Raw genomic sequence first — 24,039 nt, 5'->3', positions numbered from 1 at the left:
AAACTGCTGTTAATTACTGAATATCGAAAGTAATACACAAGAACTACACAATTCCAAACTGCAATTAAGCCTATCCCAATTACAACAACAGTTATTTCAGTAAGAGTTTCTACGGATACCTCTACTACACCAGTACTACACAAATATTTTACAATAATAAAATAAGCACACTAAATTCTAATAGGATATTACTCGTATACTACTGTACAGTACACTACAGTAATTTAAAACTACTTTCAGACGTATCCTAATTACGATACCAGTACCGTACCGTATGTCACTACTAAGCTCAACAGAAATGAAATTTGCAAGAACTACTGTACTCAAAGATTACCAACGAAGCTAAATGCTTAGACAAATTATTATTAGTATTACGGTCTAATAGATACACACGAATATAGCAGGCAAGATACGGCACTATCTAAATGTACCATACTGTATCTATACTACAATGTATCTACACTACACTACACTGCGTTTGGTTAAATGCTTAAGTATCGAAAGGATTGCCGTACACGAAGAAAAACACGAATATAACCGGCAAGATACTATCTAATATATTATACCTTACTTTCACTACAATTCAACTGAAATGTGGTTATGTGATTATTACAGCTGGTGGATTACTATTATTTTCCCTACTCCATGGGACGGAGAATAAAAGTGTCCTTAATTAGGCCTACTGAAAAATACAAGGTTGTCTACAATAATTTCTCAAATATTTCTATCAAAACTACGACTACTACTCCAGGGACTTGAACTGCAATTACTGGGATATATGAAATTTATTATTATTAGCTAACCGCTCATAAATACTGAAAGATCGAGGGAGCGAAATATAAATTATGGATACTTTAACTACCTACTCAGAAGTACAAATGAATGGAATACAAGGTCAGCTGATTTTTATTTATATTTACTTGACTACACTACACCCTTTGTTCACGACTGTAGCCAACAATGCAATATTTGAATATGAGGAGCGAGAATAATCAATAACAATACGACTGTTAACTATTACCGTGTAATCTCTTTAACTTCTTTTTAAATAGAAGTTTACAGGCGTATCGTGTTTTTTAATGTAGTAAATTATTACCTTCGCAATAGTTTGAACGGATATCTATACGAAATACCGGAGAAGTTGCTGCAGAAGTTACGGTACTATTCCTTATGATAATCTGCCTTTGTAAGTATAACCAACGAACCTACAGATATTTACAAATATTTTTAAAGTTAATATTATTACCTAAAGTATTTCCTAAACCTAAATTCGAAACAAGGTACACCTGGCTAGCCTACTTAACCTAGAAATCGTAATTTACTGAAGACCAACTGAATTACTTGTTACAAAATTTAAATAAATATCACTACTCCCAATTTCTACCAACAGCACTAAACACCACTATATAAACAGCACTAAATGAATCAGATATACACAAAATTAAGCTATTTCAATAGGTTTTCACGACTTTATCACTACAATAATGCAAGAGCTCTCTCAACAGCCAACCGTTCTCAAGCGCATGTGGTGCTACATTGCTACAATTGAACATGCAGGACAATTGTTCGGTTGTGACTCGATGATTACACTTTCAGGTCCCTCTGACCGCAAGTTTGGACAACAATCAATACAGGATGTGCCCACTACGAGCTGCAATACATTGATGAATTCGTCGAGGCATAGAGTCAATAAGGCCCTGGATCGCTTCCTGAGGAATTGTGGCCCATGTTTGCTGCAGTGCACGGGTCAGTTATTCCAGAGATGTGGGTGGCTGAGGACGGTTGGCCAGTTGTCGACCCATCATGTCCCACACATGCTCAATAGGACTGAGGTCCGGAGATCTGGCGGGCCATTCTAAGGTTGTGATGTCGTGGAGAGCTTCTCTGGAGATGCGTGCAGTGTGAACCCGGGCATTGTCCTGCTGAAACATCCCATTAGCAATGTTCGTCATCATAGGAACAACCACTGGATTGAGTACCCTATCAACGTACTGTCGAGCAGTCATAGGCCCTCAACAAGCACCAATTGTGATTTCACATTAAAGCCAATAGCTCCCCAGACCATAATGCTTGGTGTTGGCCCTGTGTGCCTCTCGACAATAAGATCTGGGCGGCCCCTCTCCCCGGTACGTCGGCGCACACGATTCCGGCGATCACTGCGGGCAAGACAGAAGCACGATTCATCACTAAAGATGACCCTATGCCATTCGTCGACCCACGTCGATCTTTCTCGACACCAGGCCACCCTTACATGTCGCTGTTGTGGAGTCAATGAACACCTTCTGCAGGGACATGGGCTCGTAAGCCAGCTGCACGCAGGCTATTACCAACTATTTGTTGTGTAATGTGGGGTGCCACAGCTGCTCGAATTTGCGCTGCTGTTGCATGGGGTTCCATCCAGGCCATCCGAATGATGCGGCGATCCTCTCTCACAGTTGTCTGTCATGCTGGGCCTGTGCCAGGTCTACGAGTGTGGATACCTTCATTTGACCATTGCGGCCATACACGTTGTACCGTAGATGCCTGTCGGCCAACATGTGCAGCGACAGTCCTTAGCAATAATCCAGCCTCACACAGCCCAATTATCCGAGCCCTCTCAAACGGCGACAGTTGTTAATAGCGTGCTCTTCTCTGTCATCGAGGCATGTTTGTCGGGGAACACTTCACTGCACAGACTGCAAGTCAACTATGCTACACCAGAGTCCGTATACTGGAGTTGATTCCTCTGCTACCAATCACGTGGGGAAACCTGTAGCAACAATCCAATGCGTCTGAAACTTTGATCGTTTACATATCTACATAGCATCGTTCCATATCTTGAAAATCAACACAAATGACCAATGCCTTCATGGTGTTGCAATTTCCATTTTCTTAAGTGTATGTCTATAAAAACGGAGAGAATGTATTCCTGGCATTCCATGTGACAACCAAAGTTAGTACATATGGTAGAGGTCCTATAATCCTTGCTTGCTATTTGCTTAACGTCGCACCGACACAGATAGGTCTTATGGCGACGATGGGACAGGAAAGGCCTAGGAATGGGAAGGGATCGGCTGTGGCCTTAATTAAGGTACAGCCCCAGCATTTGGCTGGTGTGAAAATGGGAAACCATGGAAAACAATTTTCAGGGCTGCCGACAGTGGGATTCGAACCCACTATCTCCCGGATACGAGATCACAGTTGCGCGCTCCTAACCGCATGGCCAACTCGCCCGGTGGTCCTATAATCCAATTAACCAAGCACTTTCTTATCTGTTGCTTGAGTAAACATTGACGTAGGCCAGAAGGCCCTACGCCTATCTCTGCAATTCTTAGGAATAAAGTGTCTCAGTAATGGCGAGTGGCGAGTGGTCTCCGGAGAGGCCTGGTGCAGGTCTTTTTGATTTTACACCCATAGGCATCCTGCGCGTCATGATGAGGATGAAATGATGAAGAAGATGACACATACACCCAGTCACCATGCCAAGGAAATTAACCAATATTATAGTTAAAATTCCTGACCCTGCCTGGAATCGAACCCGGGACCTCTGTGACCAAAGGACAGCACGCTAACCATTTAGTCAGTCCCAGTAATAATAATGGTGTATGGCCTCCGGAAAGGCCTGGTGCGGGTCTTTTTCTCGTAGACAGCCTATTAGGCGACCTGCATGTCTGTGAAGATGAGGGCCCTACCTAGGATGATTTCTAATGCTGAACACACCACACAAATCCAGCCCCCAAGCCATTGGAATTATTCGGTTAAGGTTAAAATCCCCGCCCCAGCCGGGAATCGAACCCGGTACCCTCTGAACCGAAGGCCAATACGCTGACCATTCAGCCAACGAGTTAGTGTCCCAGTAATACATTGCTGTAAATTGAATCGTAATTTGTATATTACACATTGACGGAAGTGATCCGTTGAAATCCTTATTTTGAATTCTTCAAGCTTTTCAAAGACGTGTTGTGGTGAAAAGGCAAAAGACGCGCAATTTAACCTCACTTTGTCCCAAATGTCTTCATTTAAGTATGCATGTGTCACTTCTTGTGACATAGAAAGATCAGTTTCTGTGCTTAAGAACATGCTGACAGATAAACGGATGAGCTTAAATCAAGAAAATTTGAAGAAATTACGGTTGTTGTATAAAGTATAAAGGAACTGAATTTTGATAGTGCATATTTTTCAGTTCATTGCGCATGTTTTGCCATATGATAGCGCATGAATGCATGTATATTTTGAGATTTGCCAGCGCATGGAAATCCGGGCTCTAGTGATCACAATAATAACTAAACTTATGTCGTAATGGTCCACCTTTTCAATACTACATTATGTAATGTTGACATTACATTTTTAGTCAAGGAACTAGTTTCGGCCTTGGCTGCCCATCATCAGCCATAATATAAAACTGGACAAACACATCTAATATTTAAAACAAATGTAAAAACATACACAAATGGCGTTAAAAGGTATTATAAACATCTGGAGTTCCTAAAATGAACTACGTGCACAACACATAAAATATAAGATGAAATCAAAGTAAGGCTCTTAGTGAGATCTAAAATCCTTAGATGCATTACATCATGTTAAAATATTTCATTAGTGCTTCCTGTTAAAATATCTTGAAATCCCTGAAAAAGTTCCTCTATTGGAAGTTGTCAAATGTTCGAGTCAGGATGGCACATGAAGATATGTTTAAATAACTGGCACGTTCTTACATTACAGCTGGTAGAGATTCGCAATTCAATGTGGTGTCCATGAAATTAACCTAAATGAATGATAGTCAAAAATGAAGAAATGAAAGGGGAGTGTGTGCTAATCATATGGCATAGGTTATATGAGACTTACCTTTCTTCGCAGCATATGGTGTGTAGTCTACCGTTGTGTGCCTCATGCTAACGGGGAGAAGTTGAGATTGGATCGTAAGACTCGAAGTGATACTTGAAAAGGGACAGGGAGGGGCAAGGAGAGAGGAGAGGGCAGAAAAAGCAAAGGGGACAGGGGAAGGGGGATTAAGGCAGAGGTGAAGTATGTGGGAAAACAGATAGCTAATGAGAAAGGGTGCTGTGAATAGTATGAAAAATTGAATTATGACTTTCTGGTTTAACGTTTCTAAAAATGGGAATTAGTAGATCAAACAGGATATTTGGCTTTTTGGAAATGTCATTAAGATTATAATTCAGGTTAAAATATTGATCTATCTGTATGAAGCAGCTTTCTATAATGTTAAGAAGTGCTCCTCTGTTGAGATTTTGAGAATTTCCATATGTTGTTTTATGTCTGTGAATTTGTGATTATAGTCACGCATATGCTGTCCCATAGCCGAAAACCTATTGTACTTCAGGGCATTAACATGTTCTAAGTATCTTATATTAAAGCTCCTTCCAGTCTGTCCAATGTAAGGGAACCATAACTTACTGTTGCAATAAATCCTGTACACTCCTGATTTTGAGAAACTATTGAACTTGTTTATGGATGTAGCATTATGTAAGGCATCTGCATTCCTATTATTGGTTTTGAAAACTACTTTTACACCATGCTTTTTAAAGATGTTGGAGACTTTGTAAATTTGTTTGTTGAACATCAAGGTAGAAAAAGAGTTGCTGTTTTGTTTATCATTTTTCCCAAGTAGTTCTGGGGCAATATTTATATTAATGATTATTCTTTCAATAAAGAATCTGTTGTATCCATTAGATTTAGCAATATTACGAATAGTGTTCAACTCATTTTTGAGGTCACTTTTTGACAATGGAGCATCGAAGGCTCGGTATACCCTGATGTTGTATGCTGCTCATTTGTGAATTTGAGGGTGTGAAGAATCTTGACAGATTGTAGTGACTATGTTGGGTGGGTTTTCTGAAAATCTTATATCTTAAGGAGCCTGGGTGCCTAAAATATAATTTTCTACACAATTTTGGATTCAAGTGTAAATTTTATACGTGGATCAATGTTATTTAGATTAATGAGCGTCTGTTATGCTCCCATTCATAATTACTATTGTGTCATCTATGTATCTTGCCCAGAAAGGGATGTTGTCAAATCATCATCATCCTCCTCCTAAACCATCACTAGTTTCCCAGATGTGGTATATGAGCCTCCTCCATCTCATCCTGTCCTTGTACCATTCCTCCTCCACCAACCTGCCCCAATCACGACCTCTCAGCAGTACATCGTTCTTAACTAAATCTATCCATTTCCTTCGTGGCCTTCCCACAGGTTGTCTTCCTTCTACTTTTCTGTCAAATTCCTCCCTTGCAGTTCTGTTAACTGGCATCCTCTTCATGTGACCAAACCACTTCAGTCTTGATATCTGAATCTTATTGAGGAGAGAATCATCTATTCCTACTTCGTCTCTAATTTTCTCATTCCTAATCTTGTCTTTCCTGGTTTTCTGGATCATAGTGCGTAGGAATTTCTTTTCAGCTTCCTGGAGTTTGGAATTATCTCTACTGGTCAGTGTTGTGGTTTCGAGACTGTATTTAAGAATTGGTGTATAATAGGACTTGTACAATGTCATTTTTGTTTTCATAGGTATTTGCTCATCCCACAGCAGGTGTCTTACCTGGTGGTAAAATTATGTTGCCTTATTGATTCGATTGTTCACTTCATGTTTTGCTAGGTTGTCATTTGATAGAACGCTACCCAAGTATTTGAAAACTGGAACGCTGTCCAGTTGAGCTGCATTTAACATGACTATTGGTTTTACTCCTTCCCCATACACTTTCATCACCACTGTCTTGGTCTTACTGATGTTTAAACCATATTTCTTAAACTCCTCATTCCAGCTTTGCATTCTCCCTCCCAATTACTCTTCTGAGTCACTCCAGATCAAAACATCATCTGTAAATGTGAAGGCTTTGATACCTCCATGTTCTTCCCTTTTAATAGATTTCATTACTACATCCATCACAATAATAAATAGAAGTGGTGACAATGAGCTGCCCTGCTGCACTCCTCTCTTTGTTTCAAACCAGTCTGACAAACCACGTCCTACTTGAATACAACTTATATTCCCACTATACAACATTTTCACTTTGTCTATGAGGCTGTCTCGCACTTGAAGTTCTTTCATGCATTGCCAAATTCTTTCCCTTGGTACACTGTCGTAGGCTTTCTCAATGTCCAAAAATATTAGAAATAAAGGCTTGTTCTTCTCCCAGTATTTTCCCAGTTTTCCATGTTGTCAAAGTTATTATTATTATCATCAATTTTGGTATGTTCCAAAAAATCCAAGTAAATCTTGGCCAAGATACCCGAGGCTGGTGATCCCATAGCCAATCCTTCTTGTTGATAAATAACATTACCAAAAGTGAAATAATTGTAGTTTACAACTAATCTAACAATAGATATGAAATCCTGTATTTCTAATGTACTTAGGAAGCTGTATTTGCTTAAATTGTTTTGAATGATGGGGTATACCTTGGAAATTTGTATACTAGGATACATGTTCGCAATATCAAATCAATGAAGAGAATGATTGGATTGAATATTAAACTTTTTTAATTTGTTGATCAATTCTTTAGTGTTTTAATGGATTTTTTTTAGATAAACATCAAAGTTCGTTCTTAAAAACTCTTGAATGAATTGTCACACTTGATATTAAGGACTTGGTCTATAGTCAATGATTGGGTGAATGGGGATGCCGGGCTTGTGTATCTTGGGGAGGGCTTTGGCAGTAGGTAGGCCTGGGTTCATACTAATCAGTTTAGTTTTTTCTTGATCTGCCAATAAGTATGAAGTATTCTTGAGGGTTTGCTTAAGCTGACGTTGGATTCTCGAGGTAGGGTACTTCTTCACTGTAGAAAATGAGCTATCTTTAAAAAGTTGATTTGATTTACTTATATAAGTTATTCATTTTTATCCATTATAACATTATATTATTATATACCCTTATCTGCTTTCATAATGATAAGATTATTATCATTAATCTTCTTTTTGAGAGCATGTATTTGCTTTTCCACAAGAAACGAATCTTTATAGCTATTGTTGTTATGAGTAGTAAGGTGTGAATTAGGGGAGTTAATGTTGTTTTTTGGGTTAAGAATATTGTTCAATTTTCTTTTTTTTACTTCAATTCTTACTTCATCCTGTTTTTCTGCTGGCAATTTGCTAATGGCTATTTCTGCTTCTACTGTTGTAGTGATGGCTGTATTAGGAGTGTTAAAATTAGGCCCATTGTATTTAGGACCCCTGGCTAAAATGGAACATTCGTCATCATTCAATGACACCTTGGACAAATTTATGATCGAAGGGTGAAATTGGTTGGGCATGTTAGTGCTTTGGCTGTTTTTTTAGCATAGCTATTGTTGAGTATGGAGTTCATTAACATGTGCAGCTTTTTCTCCAGAGTTTATAGCTTCTTTGATAACACAATAAATAATCTACTGTCAACTTGAGTTTGAAAAATGTGCCAGTGAGCATCCGAAAGTAAACTTGTACTTTCGAGGCGAGTCTCATATAATGTATGGTAGAGAAAGGATTTTTTCTTGTACAACAATCTAATCTCCCCTCTCAGGCTTATTTGTTCTAGTTTGGGCCTTTGTAATTTTAAATAAGAACAATGTCTCTTAAAATTGCCCTAAAGAAAGTTGGGTGTCAAACTGTAAGCGACAGACTGAGAAATTTGATGTCTTTGCCCAGTTTGGCTATTTTGACTTTACGACCTAAATATAAATAGGCTTTTTGCCTTGCCTGGTTGGCTGCATAATCATAGGATATAAACTTCACATTTTTGATGCATGTTGAATTGGTGATCACAATAATCACTGTACTGGAGGAACAGCAACTCCATACATTTAAAACGAGCACCTTTTACAAGGCCATCTCTAATACGAACTGTGAAACTTCTAGTGGAAGGAGTTTGAACATTTATCGTCAGATGTCTCTACGGTCAACTTCTGTGCTCCCTCTGGTGAGAGGATGGACAGTTAATTTTCGAGATAAATTTTGTAGTCATTAGTTGGTAAAACTGAATTGTTTGTAGATTGTTTTTTGTGTTCTAAGGTTATCAGCACTTCTATCTCTTTCCGCTGGCTTTAAAAGTTAACCAATAAGGAATTTTAGAAATTTATTTCATCAACTAATAGAATTTGTGGGTGTGTACAGTGCTTTGGTCCAGAGAATTCTGCAACCTTCCTCTCTGCTATAAAAGCTGAGACCTTTTGGGCCATGTTGTCTTTTGATTGCTCCAGTCCAGCAGCAGAGCGTGTTCATAGAGGAGGCAGGGGATACGCCTCGCCCATCTCCGGGAGGCCCTCCAGCTCAAGGTAATTGCAGACATCTTGTAATAACGCAATAGCCTCAGAGAGTGTGTTTGAGGAGAAGGTTTCAAATTATTTTGTAATGTAACCTTAAATGTAATTTTTCAAACACGTCCAAAGACCTTAGGGTAACTTAGGGAATAAACGTGTAAACACTTTTGTATTCCCCTTCAATATGGTCAGGAAGTGACTACGTTTTTGTAAACTTTAAAATTCATCTCTTCTCTGAAATTTAAAACTTTTTCTCCATCTAGTCACCTCCGTAGTATAGACTTAGCCTCTGTAACTTTGGGCCATAAGCCCACATATAGTTTTAAGTATTTTCAAGTGTTTTTCAAAGATATGGTCAGGAAGTGACTACGTTTTTGTAAACTTTAAAATTCATCTCTTCTCTGAAATTTAAAACTTTTTCTCCATCTAGTCACCTCCGTAGTATAGGCTTAGCCTCTGTAACTTTGGGCCATAAGCCCACATATAGTTTTAAATATTTTCAAGTGTTTTTCAAAGGAGTGCAAGTGCTCGCCTCCTAACGTTTTGATTTTTGACCAAAGGTCAGGTAGAATGGGCATTTATTGCCCCTGTTGAAATTTACTTTCAATTTAAATGTAATGTAGACTGTCGAGCGATTAAGACAGTGGAAACTGGTTGTTGTTAACCTAATGTAAAAGCTGAATTGTGCCTTTGAAAGGCTGAAAGCTTGTACATTTTGGAGAGTAGTCTCCTAGGTAATTATGTGGGGCTAAAAAACTTGACACATTCGGGGGAGCAGAGAATGTGGTCGCAGACGGGTTAAGCCGCATTTTTTTAATGGTGACGTTGATTCCATTGAGCAGGAGGAAAGTTCTCCTCCTTCTATTTCTATATCTTCTGGTGTTTGTGCTCTTTTGACTGATACCTCTATATTATTCCATGACATCGAAAAATATCAATGGGAAGATCCAGTGCTGGCTCCTATTACGGAAACCGTTTTTTCTGGGGAACATGTTGTCCCTAATGTTCTGAGGAATGGGGTTCTGTGTTGCCCTTTGAGGCATGATCAAAAGATGAAAGTTGTTGTTCCAACTGTTCTTGTGCCCATGATCTTGAAGTATTATCATGAGACCCAATTAGTGGGACATTTAGGCATCTTCAAAACTAGAGATAAAATTAGAGAAATATTCATATGGAAGAGTAAGGATGGAAAAATTAGGGAAAAGGTTAAAGCTTGTAAATCTTGCCTGCTTAGTAAGCCCACTTTGTCCGCCAATACAATAACCACAAAAAAAAAAAAAAAAAACACATGAAACAATTCGTTTCATAAGATGTATAACACTATCACAGAAAAAAATGTGTTTGTCCTGCCAATTAACCTTCAAGAAAACCAATGGATAACATCCTAAAGATCTATCACTTCACTACAATTCACTCTCATACACAAAAACTAGTATAAGGAAATCTTAACCTTCAAAGAATATAAATAGTAACCATCACTAATCTATTACAACACCATAATTTTCACATTTTCCCAAAAACTACTAAAAAATTCAGGACACCAGTGAATGTATGTATCAAAGATGACTTGAAGTAACAGAACTACAGCAACAAATGCAAATAAATTCAGAAAAACCATACAGTAGAACCTCACTAATTCAAAATCGTACTCAGAAAGATGAGGTATGGTTTTGTATGTTATTATTTTAACGGTTTAATTTGAAATACAGACAATTCGTCATTTGAAGAACAATGTCGGTCCCATTAACAAAATTTAGACTTTTAATACAAAACTGCCTTTACATTATTAAAAAAATAGTATTTTGCAGAGTAATTTAAAATTAAAATGTCTTCATGTTACAATACAACACGTCTTCCAGGATGTGCAGGGGTAGCTTTCCTCACCTTCACTCACTTCAGTGTGTTTACAGTTTGCTTCATAGTTGCTAAGTTTGAGTGAAATCTGAATTCTTTTGTATGGAGCATTTTAAGGAACGGCACAATGTCATGCAGCAGGCAGTGTGCAGAGAAGCAGAATTCATGAACACTGGCGATGCCGATGTTTGGCGAAAAAGCATGGCTCATATAGCCAAATCAATTTGTACGCACCGAACAATATTGTCAATGCCCATGGAACTGAATTATTTTTATTTTTTTATGTCGGGCCCAAACAGATTTATGGTTTTAAAGGAGAGAAGTTCCAGGCCGGGAAATCGTACAAGGGTGGAGGTCACTGTACTGCGCTGCAATGCAGACGGAAGCGAGAGACTTCCTCCCCTTGTATTAGGAAAGTTTGATGAGCCACGATATTTTAAAGGTATTGGGTACTCTCCGTGCAAGTATAAGGAATCTAAAATTCATGAAAATGAAAATCCACAGCCTGTTTCCAGTCATTCAACTGGGTCAGGAATGGAATGAATGAAGCCCCCGTCTAGCGGTGAGAATAGGAATTGTGCCGGCTGCCGAAGCCTGTCGCACTCCCCTGGGGCAATGATTAATGAATGAAAGATGAAATGAAATGATATTGGAGAGTGCTGCTGGAATGAAATATGACAGGGAAAACTGGAGTACCTGCAGAAAATCCTGTCACGCCTCTGCTTTGTCCAGCACAAATCTCACATCGAGTGACCGGGATTTAAACTATGAAACCCAACAGTGAGAGGCCAGCGCGCAGCGGTCTGAGCCATGGAGGCTCAACAAGGAATCTAATATGCATACAGTACAGTAATCCAATGAATAAAGCACTTGCACAGGGAAGCCACGTTAGATTTCTTCTCATCTTTGAATCTCTTTTTTTTCTCTTTTTCGTTTTGTTGCGTGAGATTATGTTTGCCAGTGAGTTATCCAAGTGCATTATTTGAATACTGTAAATGCACCTTGTTGGATATATTCTGGAAATAGTTTCTCCATGGAATTTTAAAGGTTTATACTGTGAATCAAGGTTAATTGCATGCAGTAACGGGTCTTAGAATATTCTGTGATGCAGCAAGGGTTGCCATTTTTTAATTACGAGTAGGCAGTTAATTCAAAATCATGTAATTCGAAGTCTGATTTTTACATCCCAATGAATCTGAATTAACAAGGTTTTACCGTAATTATAATAGTATTAATACCTAACAAAAAGCCTAATATGAATTAATGCATCCGGGAGATAGTGGGTTCGAGCCCCACTGACAGCAGCCCAGAATATGGTTTTCCGTGGTTTCCCATTTTCACACCAGGCAAATGCTGGGACTGTATCTTAATTAAGGCGATGGCCACTTTCTTCCCACTCCTAGGCTTTTCTATCCCATGGTTGCCATAAGACTTATCTGTGCTGATGCGACATAAAGCCAATTCTATAAATTAAAAAAAATAAAAATATTGTGTAAAACAAGGTGGAATAGTTTAAATTAAGTCTAGCACTATTACTGGATAGGTTCTTTATTTTAATATTGGCATTTAACCGCTCATTTCACTATCAAACCAAGGGTCCACCCCTAGCAGGCCAGTTAAGGGAAGTCCAGAAGTCCATGGTACATAAAAGCAACAGGTTTTTTTTAAATCCTGTAATATTTGATGTGAAAAGTAATACACAAACAGATATAAAGCTATGTTATTTCCCCCCCCTTCAACCTTCATCATCATGCCACAAACACATTATTGGCTTATCAGTATCTTGAAGTTGTACACAAGATGTATAAATTAAATAAGTTAGTACATTAGGTAATTATTCAACCACTTGCACCAGCTAATGCATGCTTCTAAGAAGGAAATCATGAGATTCTTAATTTCTTATAAATGAGTAATACTAACAAAAAGAAGAAGAAACTAATGAGTTAGACTTTAAAATACTTACCTGCATATCATGAAAAGTAACTTTATTATTGCTTGTGTTACGAGGTGGGGCAGCATCTCCACTACCAGAGGGAGATACCACCGATTGACCCTCCGTCACATTGGCTGCATTATGATGGCGGAAACGTTTACTGTTTCGTCTCCTGATTAAACGTGCCAACTTTCCTGACAACATACAGAATATTAAAGTTTTATGAACTAGTCTGACACTATCAATACTAATTAGATTTTTTGATGAAGGTGTTGGTTGTATCAATTATACATCGTAATTTATGAGTCAATAACATTGTTCATAAGTTCAGTGGAACAAGAGGAGTTATTCTAACTTCATAAAGAAGGAGTTAAAAGAAAAGTGAGGGAAGTCCTGAAAGAAGGGAAAATGAAACACCGTAAACTTAGTAAAAAAAATTAGCTGTTCCACAGGATTTCAGTAATGTTTTCCTTGAGTTGTACCACAAACTGAAAGCACAGTTATAGAATATTTATTAAATTCCCAACCACAATACCATCTGTACTCATCTTTACCTTTTTCGTTTGTTTATCCAGCTTTCTTCTTATCCTACACTTCCCACATCAAGATTGAAGATCCGTCAAGATGAGTGTTGAAGCTCACCCTCCTGGTGAAGCAGGGAAACAGAAATCAGCTTGTCGGGTGCTGGGAATGAATGGATGTAGAAGAACTAGGATTGATGAAGAGAGAGCCAATCTGTATGTAGATGGCACTGTATGATGATGTGGGAGATTGTCCTTGTCCTTTTGTGTTTTCTTTCAGTTTCTCCCTCTTCCCACACCGACCTGCCACTGTGCTTTTCTCGCTAAGTATTCTTTTCATTGTTCCTGTCTTTCTACGTACGATTCAGCCACAGAATTAGTTGTTGTTGCTTGGGTCATCAGTCCATAAAATGGTTTGATACACATCTCCATGCTACTGTATCCTATGCTAACCTTTTCATTTCTACGTAACTACTGCATCCTAGCTTTACTCTAATCTATTTGTCATATTCATACCTTGATATACCCCTGCCATTTTTACCACCTACACTTTCCTCAAAAACTAACTGAACAAGCCCTGGGTGTGTCTATCACTCTATCTCTCCTTGTCATCAAATTTAGCCAAATCATTCTCCTCTCACGAATTCAATTCAGTATATCTTCAATCATGGTTTGATCTATTCATCTCACCTTCAGCATTCACATTTCAAAAGTTTCATTCTCTTTCTTTCTGAGCTAGTTATTGTCCATGTTTCGCTTCCATACAATGCCATGCTCCAGATGAAAGTCTTCAAAAACATCTTCCCAATTCCTATATCAATGTTCGAAGTGAGCAAATTTCTTTTCTTAAGAAAGGCCTTCCTTGCTTGTCCTAATCTGCATTTTTTGTCCCCCTTACTTCTGCCATCATTAGTTACTTTGTATCCAAGTAACAATATTCATCTACCTCCTTTAAAACTTCATTTGCTAATCTAATATTTTCTGCATCAATCAATCCCTACTGATCTCCATTTTGGCCAGTTGCCCAGGAGGCAGATTCCCTATCTGTTGTTTTCGTAGCTTTTTCTTGAATGATTTCAAAGAAATTGGAAATTTATTGAACATCTCCCTTGGTAAGTTATTCCAATCCCCAACTCCCCTTCCTATAAATGAATATTTGCCCCAATTTGTCCTCTTGAATTCCGACTTTATCTTCATATTATGATCTTTCCTAATTTTAAAGACACCACTCACACTTATTTGTCTACTATTGTCATTCCATGCTATCTCTCCACTGACAGCTCGGAACATACCATTTATAATACTAATATAAATGGTCTGTTATTGGACACTATGAATTTTCCAGCTAACACATTCCTGGTTGCGAGCGCTTCCCTCCGTGTGCTAAGTTGGGCTCATCTGTTGGTACATAGCACACCCACCAAGACGCATGGCCAGGGCATACCATGGAGGCCACTGCATAGGCTACTTGGAGCCACTGGCAGTGCCAATGCACTATGAGAGACTTTGTCTCATTACCAAAAATTGATGCCTGCTTGGCCATCAGATGATATAGATGTTGATTCCTATAGGGACCTGAAATATTTGTCCCAAATAAAAATTTATAATATGGTCCGTTATTGGACATTATAAATTTTCCAGCTACCTCATTCCTGGTTGCCAAGGGGCAAAATTTATAATGTCCAATAACGAATCATTTATATTGGTATTATAAAATTACTCATTCGGGACAAATATTTCAGGTTATCTTGTAACATCTGGGTACTCACAGTGATCCCCATAAGGAACTTTCACCCCATCAACACAGTAATTAAAACTGAGAGGACTTTTCCTATTTGTGAAACTCACAACCCGACTTTTAACACCGTTTATCACCATACCATTGCCTGCTGTCTATCTCACAACATTATAGAGGTCATTTTGCAGTTGCTCACAATCTTGTAATTTATTTATTACTCTATACAGGATTACACCATCCGCAAAAAGCCTTATCACCGATTCCACTTCTTTACTCAAACCAGTTATTAATTTCACAAACATATCTAATATAATCGGAAAGAATGCTTTCCCAAAGCTTACATGCAACGCATGTCAAACTTACTAGCCTGTAATTTTCAGCTTTGGTCTATCACCCTTTCCTTTACACACAGGGGCTACTATAGCAACTCTCCATTCATCTGGTATAGCTCCTCCGACCAAACAATAATCAAATAAGTACCTCAGATATGGTACTATATCCCAACCCATCGTCTTTAGTATATCCCCAGAAAAATGATCAATTCCAGCTGCTTTTCTAGTTTTCAACTTTTGTATCTTATTGTAAATGTCATTGTTATCATAGGTAAATTTTAATACTTCTTTAGCATTAGTCACCTCCTCTATCTGGACATTATCCTTGTAACCAACAATACATACTGTTGACTGAATACTTCTGCCTTCTGGAGTTCCTCGCATACAGACTCTCCTTGTTCATTAATCATTCCTGGAATTTCCTTCTTGGAACCTGTTTCTGCCTGAAAGTACCTATACATACCCTTCCATTTTTCACTAAAATTTGTATAACTGCCAATTACACTTGCCATCATGTCATCCTTAGCTGACTTCTTTGCTAGATACAATTTCCTAGTAAGTTCCTTCAATTTTTCCTTACTTCCACAGCCATTTCTAACTCTATTTCTTTCGAATCTGCACCTTCTTCTCGGTCCTTTTCTTTCTCTGTAATAATAAAGCAGGCATTTACCATTCCTTACCACCCTTAATGGTACAAACCTGTTTTCACATTCCTCAACAATTTCTTTAAACCCATCCCAGAGTCTGTTTACATTTTTATTTATCGTTTTCCACCGATCATTGTTACTTTTTTTAAACTCCCTCATGCCTGTTTTATCAGCCATATGGTACTGCCTAATAGTCCTACTTTTATGACCGTCCTTTCTATCACATTTATTTTTAACTACGACAAAAACAACTTTGTGATCACTAATACCATCTATTACTTTGGTTCCTCTATAGAGCTCATCTGGTTTTACCAACACCACATCCAGTATATTCTTCCCTCTAGTTGGTTCCATCACTTTCTGAATCAACTGTCCTTCCTGTCTTTTGTTTTTTCTATTTGTTTTACGTCGCACCGACACAGATAGGTCATATGGCGACGATGGGAGAGGAAAGGCCTAGGAATGGGAAGCGGGAGGAAGCGGCCGTAGCCTTAATTAAGGTACAGCCCGAGCATTTGCATGGTGTGAAAATGGGAAACCACGGAAAACCATCTTCAGGGCCGCTGACAGTGGGGTTCGAACCCAAAATCTCCCGAATGCAAGCTCACAGCTGCGTGCTCCTAACTGCACGGCCAACTCGCCCGGTCCTTCCCAAATGACATTTGGTAAATTGAGATCTCCCACTACAATCACATTCCTTTCCATGTCCTTTCCCCACATGGCTGATTATCTTATCAAATAATTCTGAATCAGCATTAGCGCTACCTTTTCCCAGTCTGTACACTCCAAAGACATCAAGTTGCCAATTATCTTTAGAAATGAGCCTTACACCTAGAATTTCATATTTATCATCTTTAACTTTTTTGTAGCTTACAAATTCTTCTTTCACCAGAATGAATATTCCCCCTCCTACCGTTCCTGTCCTATCCTACGATACAAACTCCAATTCCGTGAGAAAATTTCTAAATCCATTATATCATTTTTCAGCCAGGATTCAACTCCTATTACAATATCTGGCAAGTATATATCTATTAAATTACTAATTCTATTCCTTTACAATTTTCTACAGTTCAACGCTAACATTTTTATGTCATCCCTACTTGACATCCGAATCCCTGTACCCTTACCACCGCTCCCTAGACCACCCCGTTTCCCTGAATGTACCTCCCTGAAACCCTTCTAAACAAATTTTCTAACTTATACGTACCACTGCGGTTTACGTGAAGGCCATCTGAGTGCAGATCCCTATCTCCTACCCACCCATTAGGATCTAGAAATCACACTCCCAGTTTCCCACAATCCCACTCCAACACCTGACTTCATTCGACTGAACTCACTTACTTTTGTTTTGGACTTATTTTCATCTTGTACTCTTTCACCAAGACTGTGTCCATACCATTCAGCAATTTCTCAAGATCTTCTGCAGACTCAGATAAAATAACAATATCATCGGCAAATATCAAGAGTTTTGATTACCTCTGCTTGGATTGTGATTCATTTTCCAAGTTCCTACTCGATTTCTTTTACCACCTGTTCTATGTAAATATTAAAAAGGAGAGGAGAAAAACTGCAGCCTTGCCTCATTCCTTTCTGGACAACTGCTTTTTTTTTCATAAACTTTGATTCTTATCACTGCAGACTGATTTTTGTACAGATAATTATTCTTCCTAGGTATCTGATCCGTATCATCTTCAGAATCTCGAATAGCTTCGTCCAATCAACATCATCGATTGCCTTTCCTAGATCTATGAATGCCATGTTCATGGCCTTGTCTTTATTAATTCGATCCCCTATGATCAAAAGCACCGGACGAGTTGGCCGTGCAGTTAGGGGCGCACAGATGTAAACTTGCATATGGGTGATAGTGGGTTCGAGCCCCACTATCGGCAGCCCTGAAGATGGTCTTCCATTGTTTCTCATTTTCACACCAGGCAAATGCTGGGGCTGTACCTTAAATAATGCCACGGCCGCTTCCTTCCCACTCTTAGGCCTTTCCTATCCCTTCGCCACCATAAGACCTATCTGTGTTGGTGTGACATAAAACAAATCTTCCAAAAAAAAGATCAGAAGTAAAGTCGGAATTGCTTCCTATGTTCCTATATTTCTTCTGAAGCCAAACTGATCTTCTCCTGACTCAGATTAATCTTGTCTTTCCATTCTTCTCCAAATAATATATGTTAACATTTCACAGGTGTGAGATACTAAACTAAGGGTGTGGTAGTTTTCACACTTGTCAACACTTGATTTCTTGGGTTCTTCCAAAAACTGGATGGCACTTCTCCTGTATCAAGCATCCTGCACATAAGACGGTAAAACCTCCCCAGGCTGGTTTCTCCTAGGGCGGTCAGTAATTCTGAGGGTATGTCATAAATTACAAGTGTCCTGTTGCTATTTAGAGATCTCTCAAAGCTGTGTCAAATTCTAACTTCAAAATGGGGTCTCCCATTTCATCAGCATCAACAACCTCTTCTTGTTCCAGAACCATACCATCTACTTCTTTCCCTTGGTACAATTGTTTAATATGTTTGTGCCATCCTTCTGCCTTGTCTTTTGTCACAAGAAATGGTTTTCCATCTGAGCACTTAATATTCATACACCTAGTTTTCCTTTCTGCAAAGGTTTCCTTGATTTTCCTGCATGTAGCATCTACTTTTCCTTCAACCATACAACCTTTAACATCCTTCCACTTCTCTTTCAGCCATTCTTCCTTAGCTGACCTGCACTATCTATCTACTTCATTCTTTAATCACCATCTTTTTGTAATCTTGCATTTTTGCCATTCGTCAATCAGATCTAATATCTACCGAGTTATCCACTGATTCTTACTTATCTTACCTTTATTCCTAACTTCTCTTCAGCAGCCCTTCTGATCTCATTCTTCCCGATTATCCATTCTTCATTTACTGTGTTTCCTTCAGCCTTTTCATTTAGTCCTTGTGCAACATGTTCCTTGAAGCAATCCAACACACACTTTTTGTTTCAACTTGTCTAGATCCCACCTTTTTGCATTCCTACCTTTCTTCAATTTCTTCAACTTCAGATAGCATTTCTTGACCAGCAAGTTGTGGTCAGAGTCCATGTCTCCTCCTAGGAAAGTCTTGCAGTCCAACACCTGGATTCTGAATCTCTGCCTAATCACAATGAAGTCTATTTGATACCTCTTTGTGTCTCCAGGTCTTGTCCATGTGTACAGCCATCGTTTGTGGTGTTTGAACCAATTATTAACAAGAACTAACTTGTGATTAGTGCAGTATTCAACTAGTCGACTGCCTTAGTTCTTACAATTAGTATAGGAAAATATATATTTGAGACATCATGATTTAACAGTGAAAAAGTTTGATGATATTAGAGCTTGTTTAATAGTTGCAAAAATCTTTCTTAAAGGTAGGCTGGCAACCAGGGTCACACGTATATCAACAAACATGCTAAAAAAAACACTGAACCTTGTCAATACACGATAGTGTACATCCCAAGGATCTGCAAAATACATAAACTTTTGCACCTGGCTTCTTCAGCCCATGAATGATGATATTTTAAACCCACAATTAACTTTTTTCAGTGACATCCACTTGTATGGCCTATTTAACAGTCACAGTAATGGGTAGCGATCACCAGATAAAGGGGTCAAACACATTTGAGCAACATTCAGTGTGCGGTGCGCCATAAGTGTGAATGGAACAATCAAACCTTTCGGTATTCAATTTTTATTATTATTAATAATTATTATTACTTTTACAATACATCTAAATGATTAAAAAATTTTGACTGTCAGATCACTATTTCTCAGACTAGTTATAAACAAAGAGAAAGTTCTTCTCTCTAAAAATATCCAGTTACAAATTCCCAAAATTAATCTTACCAAAGATGATGGTCAGAGATTTTTGAATTAATCAACCCCTTGTTAACAAATATTGTGGTTCTGTATACATTTCTCAAATATTTTTTAAAAATTCACTGTAACATTTTGATGCTGTTAACACAGGCAGAATACAAGCAATGTCATCAAGCTAGAATTAACTCCTTTCACCTCATGAGAGAGATAGGTGTGTTGTGAAAACCAACAGGACACAGATAAGATCCAGTGAACTCATTGACTGCACCGGCTTGCTCTACCGCTCCTGTATCTTCAGCCTGACAACATACAATATATTTAAGAAAATTAGGATAGCTTTCTAAATTTATCAAGGGAAATGTGAAAAGGCTAGGTTAACAATTGATAGAGAATCTGCTATCTGGATGACAGCCAGTGTTGCCAACTCATAAACACAAAAAGTAGCTACACTGTATTAAAAATATAGCTAAAAATAAAATAACCAACTAGAATACTTAAGAAAAGGGCTAGATGAACTCACCGAGCTCCAACATGTGGTCGCTAGTGAGCAGAGCACAATGTTCTGACAAAAACAATGCTATTTTACTCTCTGCCTCACGTATGCCTAATGAGCTTGTAGTGTGGATGTTTATTGTTTATAACATTGTGCATGTGATCTTAAATCAAACAACATTGATTTTATTTCACACTTACAGTATTTGCAATATGCTTTAGTTTTATCATTGGAAACAGGTTGAAGTCACCTTTTAAATTCCACCAAAGAAATTCTCTCTCTTCTATACCGTTGCCTATACTTAGGCAGCATTTTTGCTATATATTAAAACTATACTACTCACTAATCTTAACTATGTACACTATACATTGTTACACTATCACTTTCAGTCACATACAGTATTTCACTAATTTAGCAACTGCACTGGTTTAAACGTTGTCTCTCAGCCAACCAGGAAGCTAATCAATGGAAGTCAGTAATTTACTGAGTGATGGAATGTTTGATACCCTGTAATGATGCAATGTAGTTCTTTGTTTTTTTTCTTTGCTAGTTGTTTTACGTCGCACAGACACAGATAGGTCTTACGGCGACGATGGGACAGGAAAGGGCTAGGAGTGGGAAGGAAGCGGCCGTGGCCTTAATTAAGGTACAGCCCCAGCATTTGCCTGGTGTGAAAATGGGAAACCACGGAAAACCATTTTCAGGGCTGCCGACAGTGGGGTTCGAACCTACTATCTCCCGAATACTGGATGCACTTAAGCGACTGCAGCTATCGAGCTTGGTAGCAATGTAGTTCTGAAATCAGTGTGTTGTGAGTAATGTAATTAATAATCGTTGCACCATTTTGTCAAAGGTCGCCTATAAGTTGAACATGCATTACAACTCGTGTGTCATTCATCATGAATTTTTACAAAAATGACCAGTACACAAGTCCATTTTCTCCATTTGACGAGATGGGTGATTATTTAAAAAAATGGCGCCTGAAACCTAGTCCACTAAAGACAGAGGTAGCTACGTTCCACCTAAATAACAGGCTGGCAAAATATCAACCTACAATCAGGTTCGGAAACCACACACTGCACTGTAATACCAACCCAAAATATCTTGGTGTAACTTTAGACAGGTCCTTAACCTATCGACGCTATCTTGTGAAACTGGCTGCTAATCTTAAAAGCCTTAACAACTTGCTGGGTAGACTAGCTGGTACTTCATGGGACGCAGATGCATGCACACTACGAACAACTGCATTAGCAATAGTATATTCACCAGCTGAATATTGCTCCTCTGTATGGCTCAATAGCTCCCACACTAGTATGGTTGATGTCCAACTGCACCACACAATGAGAATTATATTTGGTACATTGCGCTCTACTCCTATTCAATGGTTACCATTACTGAGCAACATTCAGGCTCCTCACATCAGACGGCAAAGCGCCCTTGTTAGACTGTGGACCAGGATAGCTAAGAACAGTTAACTCCCAATATATCAGGATATAGATGAAAATGCCGTAATGAGACTCAAGTCACGGAAACCTGCCTGGAAGATGGCAAAGGAATTCGTTAATTCACATTTCAAGCCTGACGAAATATGGAAACACGAATGGTCTCAATCACACCCTCATGGCATTATCAACATCAGGGATCCAACTACGAAGTTGCCTGAGTTCAACCTTCCTCGCTCCACCTGGACCACACTCAACAGGATACGCTGCGGAGTAGGAAGAAGTGCTTCTGCTCTGCATCAGTGGGGCTGGAAAGACTCTCCAGCTTGTGACTGTGGTGCTGAAGTGCAAACCATCCTGCACATTCTGAAGGACGGCCCTCTGCGAGCTTTTGCTGGTTCCATCGAAAACATTCGAGTGACCCCTGAGGCACTCTCTTGGCTGGAAGAGCTGGACATTCGTCTCTAAGAGACTGAAAGACCCCTCACATTAACCTTTCTAATGTGGAGTTTGTATATACTGTATATATATATTTTATGTACATAGAGTCTTTTTTTTTTTTTGGTGCCTGTTAATAAATTTACATAGTCAATCGTCACTGAAGCATAAATAAAATAATAATAATAATTTACAAAAATCCATTAATTACTAAAGAAAAGCATTAGAAAGAGAGATGGCCAAATTAGCTCAAATATGAAAATTTATAGCTAAAAATGTAGCTAATAGCTAAACTCAAAATTTTGTAGCAAATGACTTTTCAAAATAGCCAGCTATAAAATGACTAAATTGGCAACACTGATGACAGCCCTAAATACATATCATTGATGATTCAATGAGTTGAAAAGTTGGACATACTCGGTCCTTCTCTTGAGAGGACATGGTGACTGTCACTAAATTATTTTCCTGTAGTCATCCCTTGTTTGACATTAGCCCGCCTGGTGACCATAAGGCACTGAAGTCTAAAACGATCTGACACCGAGGTTAGCCAGTTCGGGGCCCGTTGGTCGAAAAAATTTTCACCATCAGAATGTTGGCCGGCAAGGTAGGGGAGGTGGTGGTATACACTTTCTAATCACTAGATTGCATGCCAAAAACCTGGATTAAATTCCAAACCTCTCTGCAGTGCTCATATGGAGTGAAGGCATATAACGCTGTTGATGGTGATTCATCCGTCGGATGGAGACGTTAAGCCATGAGCAGACCCCTTGGTGCTATTCGACAGGAGTAGGCTATATGTCGGCAGCGGGTTTCACCCTCTCCCTACTATCATATATCACGTCATTAATTTAATTTCATTAACTCCTCTGATGAGGTTGACACCAGGAAGGGCATCCGGTCATAAAAACCCACCACGACAGATTCATCTCACCTCATACCTGACCCAGTAGGAAAACGGGACAAGGGTTGGACAAACAGTCGTCCCTTGTTTGACATGTACACAGCTCTTTGTAGACATCTCCTGATATCCCAGTATAATTCACAATGTGACTTACTCAATGCATTGACAGAAGCCTCCTTGCATCAAAGTAAACAGAATCCCTCCAAGATTAGCTTGCCCAATGAGCTATCTCTTTCTATGCGTTCTATGCTTTTTTATGTATCTTGTTAACAAAGCGGTGAACAAAGTACATCCCTATTATACACTGACTGACAGAGCAAATGCAACACCAAGGAGGAGTGGTTCGAAAGGGATGAAAGTTGGGGAAAAAACAGAGACGGCACGGACGAATAATTGATGTTTACTTCAAACCGATATGCAGGTTACACAATGCGCACGGCATCGACTCAGTAGGATGTAGGACCACCGCGAGCGGCGATGCATGCAGAAACACGTCGAGGTACAGAGTCAATAAGAGTGCGGATGGTGTCCTGTGTAACGGTTCAAATCCCGTTACAAGGTGATATCTGTATTTTTATTATTGTATGATTTTATCTGTATTTTATTATTATTATTATTATTATTATTATTATTATTATTATTATTATTATTATGTCAGTATTATTATTAGGTTATCTGTGATAT

The 24,039-nt window shown here is 38.7% G+C and overlaps 1 protein-coding gene across 3 annotated transcripts in view; it reads right to left on the bottom strand.

Annotated features, from left to right (window-relative positions):
- LOC136866189 (protein inturned) overlaps positions 1–24,039 on the bottom strand; it is a 313,810-nt gene that overhangs the window by 266,951 nt on the left and 22,820 nt on the right. For 2 of the 3 annotated variants that reach the window (XM_068226644.1, XM_068226645.1), the window contains exon 3: positions 13,042–13,205. In XM_068226644.1, the coding sequence (XP_068082745.1) occupies positions 13,042–13,205 (164 nt within the window). Of the gene's footprint in view, positions 1–13,041; positions 13,206–13,565; positions 13,611–24,039 lie in introns of those variants that run through there. The other variant, XM_067142930.2, reaches the window with a different exon arrangement.

The sequence above is a fragment of the Anabrus simplex genome, chromosome 3 (assembly GCF_040414725.1).
Source record: "Anabrus simplex isolate iqAnaSimp1 chromosome 3, ASM4041472v1, whole genome shotgun sequence".
NCBI classification, from domain to species: domain Eukaryota; kingdom Metazoa; phylum Arthropoda; class Insecta; order Orthoptera; family Tettigoniidae; genus Anabrus; species Anabrus simplex.
This window is presented reverse-complemented; position numbering and strand designations above follow the sequence as displayed.